This window comes from Otolemur garnettii, unplaced genomic scaffold (assembly GCF_000181295.1).
Source record: "Otolemur garnettii isolate 467f Iridium unplaced genomic scaffold, OtoGar3 scaffold00249, whole genome shotgun sequence".
Taxonomy (NCBI): domain Eukaryota; kingdom Metazoa; phylum Chordata; class Mammalia; order Primates; family Galagidae; genus Otolemur; species Otolemur garnettii.
In genome coordinates, this window is record NW_003852644.1 from 1,079,351 (window position 1) to 1,083,689 (window position 4,339).

At 46.6% G+C, this 4,339-nt stretch overlaps 1 protein-coding gene and 1 non-coding gene across 2 annotated transcripts in view; both read left to right on the forward strand.

The window, feature by feature from the left end:
* The window catches only part of TKTL1 (transketolase like 1), a 43,617-nt gene that overhangs the window by 34,707 nt on the left and 4,571 nt on the right, over nucleotides 1-4,339 (forward strand). Inside the window, exon 9 of the mRNA XM_003802588.1 lies at nucleotides 2,389-2,519. Within this exon, the coding sequence (XP_003802636.1) occupies nucleotides 2,389-2,519 (131 nt within the window). The remainder of the gene's footprint in view (nucleotides 1-2,388; nucleotides 2,520-4,339) is intronic.
* LOC111722425 lies at nucleotides 1,184-1,323 on the forward strand. The gene has a single exon (XR_002771231.1). It is a non-coding gene; the product is annotated as a small nucleolar RNA SNORA7 (small nucleolar RNA).

Consider the following 4,339-nt stretch of genomic DNA (forward strand, 5'->3'; position numbering starts at 1 on the left):
TTGTTGTTTGGCGGGTCCGGGCTGGGGATTCGAACCCACCACCTTAGGTGTACGTGGCTGGCGCCTTAGCCGGTTGAGCTATAGGCGCTGAGCCAGCCTTCCTCCTTTATAGAGAAGGCTTCACATGTGTTTGGGAGACCCATGGATTTCTTGTGATTCCATTAAGTTTGATTACTCATAACTTCTCTCTCTCTCTCTCTTTTTTTTTTTTTTTTTTGAGACAGAGTCTCAAGCTGTTGCCCTGTGTAGAGTGCCATGGCATCATACCTCACAGCAACCTCAAACTCTTGGACTTAAGTGATTCTCTTGCCTCAGCCTCCCATGTAGCTAGGACTACAGGTGCCTACCACAGTGCCCAGCTATTTTTTTTGTTTTTTGCAGTTGTCATCATTTTAGCTGCCCTGGGCTAGGTTCAAACCCACCAGCTTCAGTGTATGTGGCTGGCACCCTACCCACTGAGCTATGGGCACCACCTATTCATGACTTCTTCTACAAAAGCCTTATTTAGTTATTTATTTAGTTATTTATTGACAGGTTTTCACTCTGTACCTTGGATAGAGTGCTGTGGCATCATAGCTCATAGCAACCTCAAACTCTTGGGCTCAAGCAATGCTCTTACTTCAGCCTTCCTAGTATCTGGGATTCCAGGCACTGCCATAGTGCCTGGCTAGTTTTTCTGTTTAGTAGAGATGGGGTCTCACTCTTGCTTGGGCTGGTCTCAATTCCACAACTCAACGGATCTGCTTGCCTCGGCCTCCTAGAGCGCTAGGATTACAGGCATGAGCTACAGAGCCCAGCTGAGCCATATTGTGTTTTAAAAGACCAGCCGCTCTGCTCTGGGCTGCCTTTACCACAGATCTCTCCATGTTCTGTAGAGTGCCGCTGCTTTCAGTCAGTAAGTAGTCTGCCCTGAGTGCCCTTTTCTGCCCTCAGGACAGTCTAAGACTAACTGGAGGTAAGCAGTGTGGGCAGAGGGAAGGGAGGATTCTCAATGGTGCGCAGCCTGCTCGGATGGCATGGGAGCAAGGATAAACTGCCAGCACCTTCATATGAGGGAAACAGGCCAACAAAAACACTGTTGTAGGAATGTTGGCCTGGTGGGGCAGTGAGAAGAGAAGCACAGGGCAGAGGGAGATAATTGCAACAAGATGTGCAATGGTGGCAGGGTAGAAAGTCAAGGGTAGACCTCCTAGGATTGCATCTGGAGAGCCCCTAGTGTTCTGCCAACTTCGGAAGCAGGAGGAAAAGCAAGTCTAGCAGAGGTACCCATTCCATTCCCAACTTGTTCTGTAGCTGGTGATTGGAAGACACTCTGCAACAAATGGAAAAAAAAAAAAAAAGTCAAGGGTAGATCCCAGAGTGTCTGAAGAAAGAAGTGAACATTGCTAGCAGATTGGCCGGGGAGGGGGGCAGGGGTCTGAAAAGCCAAAAACAGAGCTGCAGAGTTTTCTCACTTGGGAAATGTCAGGGAGTCAAGTTCATGAATGACAGCAGAGGACATGGGAAAGATGAGGCCTCTGACCTGTCTGTGGCAAACAGGTGAACTGGGAAGACATGGCAGTTTATGCTTGCTGCTGGAATGGTGGAGGTGCACATGGGAGAATTAGGCTGGACAGAATGTCTCTAGAGGGCATTGGGAATCATGGCGATCTGGGTGAAGCTGAAGGTACCCACAGGAGCGTTCTGCTCAACTACTTTGAAGGCCTGGAGAAATGAATGAGATCATTTCAGTCTGCAAAGCTCACTTTCTTGCTGAAGAGCAGAGAAGGAAAAAGGGGCCTTCCAAAGGAAAGCAGGCTTAGAAGCTCAGCAGGGCTGACTCAGACCACCCATGCTCAGTTAGCTTGGATGGTAGTGCTGAGGGAACCTAACCCAAGGTGCTACAGTGTGATCTCAAGGGAGATAGCCATATGAGAGATCAATATAAATTATAGCCAGGAGAGTCAACCTGATAATGGGCCTCTCTCAAAGGACTCCACTGTGGTTTAAGAAGAGTTAGTGCTCCTCAGCCAGGCACAGTGGCTCGTGCCTATAATCCCAGCACCCAGGGAGGCCAAAGCAGGAGGACCCCTTGAGCTCAGGAGTTTGAGACCAGCCTGAGCAAGAGCAAGACCCTGTCTCCACTAAAAATAGAAAAACTAGCCAGGCGTGGTCATGGGTGCCTGTTATTCCAGCTACTCAGGAGGCTGAGGCAAGGGGATCGCTTGAGGTCAGGAGTGTGAGGTTGCTGTGAGCTAGGCTGATGCCAGAGTACTCTAGCCTGAGTGATAGAGCAAGATTCTGTCCCCTCCACAAAAAAATTATTGCTTCTCAAGAGTGAATGGGAAGTAGAGGGTAGGTTTCTGGTGGGGTTATGTTCATGTTTTTGTTGAGCTGTGGCTCTCCTAGGTGAAGATGGCCCCTCCCAGATGGCCCTGGAAGATCTGGCCATGTTCCGAGCCATTCCCAACTGCACTGTTTTCTATCCAAGTGACGCTGTCTCGACAGAGCATGCTGTTTATCTGGCAGCCAATACCAAGGTATTTTTAAGGGGACACTGGTTGAGACTGAAAATGATTCTGCACTATGATACTAGTTTGATACTGATGATTGGATTTTTTTTCTCGGCACAAAAGTAAATTAATTGTAGAAAAAATAGCATTAGGATTTGTTTTAAAAATACAACCTTTACAAAAACTGGTCATGTACACAGACATCTGCTTTCTATCAAACAGAAGCACACTGAACAAAACCTGACAGCCTGTCTCAGGGCTCAGCACAAGAAATGGGGACCATCTAGGCATTCTAACCATTAACATAGACCACTTACAAAGTCACAGGAGTGGGCTGCAGTCAGGACCCCAAACTAAAAGGTTAACCCACTGGTGGAACTACCACCTCTGAGGCCACTCCTGGGCCTGTTGGACATAAGACACTCCTCAGTTGCTGCAGCCAGGGATAAAGCCACTGTTGCCACTGCCTTTTGATATCTAGGAAGTTGGAGAAAGGGTGGCAAGATCCTACTGCAGAGCCTGGGCTCCTCAAACAGAAGGGCAAGTGTGGCTTCCACCTCACTTCTGTTCCTCCTGAGATCTCAGGCAAGGGCAGAGATCTGTATACTGCCCAGAGGGACAGAATCAAAGCCTTAGCAGCTGCTGCTGATCTTTCTAAACCTAGCTGCAGGGGAGACCAACGAATATAGTCTTTATCTTGCCAACCTCTCCAACTCACACTCAGCACAATGCCCTCACCACCCCTACCCCTGCGCCCTGCCTGTGCCCTCTGTGCAGGTAACCGTGGGCACAGTGGGGCAGACCCTTCTTGGCTCCCACTCTGAGCATTTGAAACACATATGCACAGATGTTTCATTGATTTGTGTTGTAAGTAGGTTCAAACTGTACATGTTTTTCTGTACTTTTTACTTGCTACATCTTGGAGTTTGTTTTGTTTTAGGATTTCATACATGCTATAGGATTTCATTACTAGAAAGGTCCAAAGAGGCAAATCAAGACTCTACAGTATACAAACGAGTATATACATTGCTTATTAGGAGTAGCAAGTGGCTAAAACGAGGCCTTCGGGCTTGGTTAGTGATGCCTTCGTCAAAGATTATGAAGTGCACTTTACTGTGGCTGAGTACAGATTGCCTCATAAGGACAGGTGAACAGAGGCAGTGTTTCTCTATCGATATAGTAGTTTATAAATCCATTGTTTAAACATGTAAATTAAGAAATACTTTAGACATATGAGTATTATGAGTATCCAATTATACTAAATGCTTATGTATTCAAGTTGATAAGAAAGATGCATTTATATCTTCTCATTGTGAAAAGAGTGAGTCATTTGTATTGAGATGTTTAAGGTCTTTCTGAGAATAAAACATTACAAGGTACTCTGGTAAATTTTGTGTTTTAGGCTTTGTAGTCAACATGCTCTGGCCTGAGTTTATGTTTTGTGGAGACAGAACAAGTGAGTTTGCGTTTAGAGACTCTTTCCTAAGTCAAAAAAGGTGATAGCATGGAGAACTTGGCACTGAGAACATCTACTAGGGTCTCACTTGGGCTTGATCAGACCACGTGCAGCCTGTGTGCCAGTGCTTGTAGATGCTTGTCCTTTACTCCAAAGTGTACACTTGGTTTTTAGTAAAAAAGAAAAAAAATTGTTCAGTCCTCCTCCTTCCCCCTACTTGTTTTTTTTGTTTTGTTTTGTTTTGTTTTTTGAGACAGAGCCTCAAGCTATCCCCCGGGTAGAGTACTATGGCAGACTACAGCTCACAGCAACCTCCAACTCCTGGGCTCAAGCGAGTCTCCTGCCTCAGCCTCCCAAGTAGCTGGGACCACAGGCACCTGCCACAACGCCC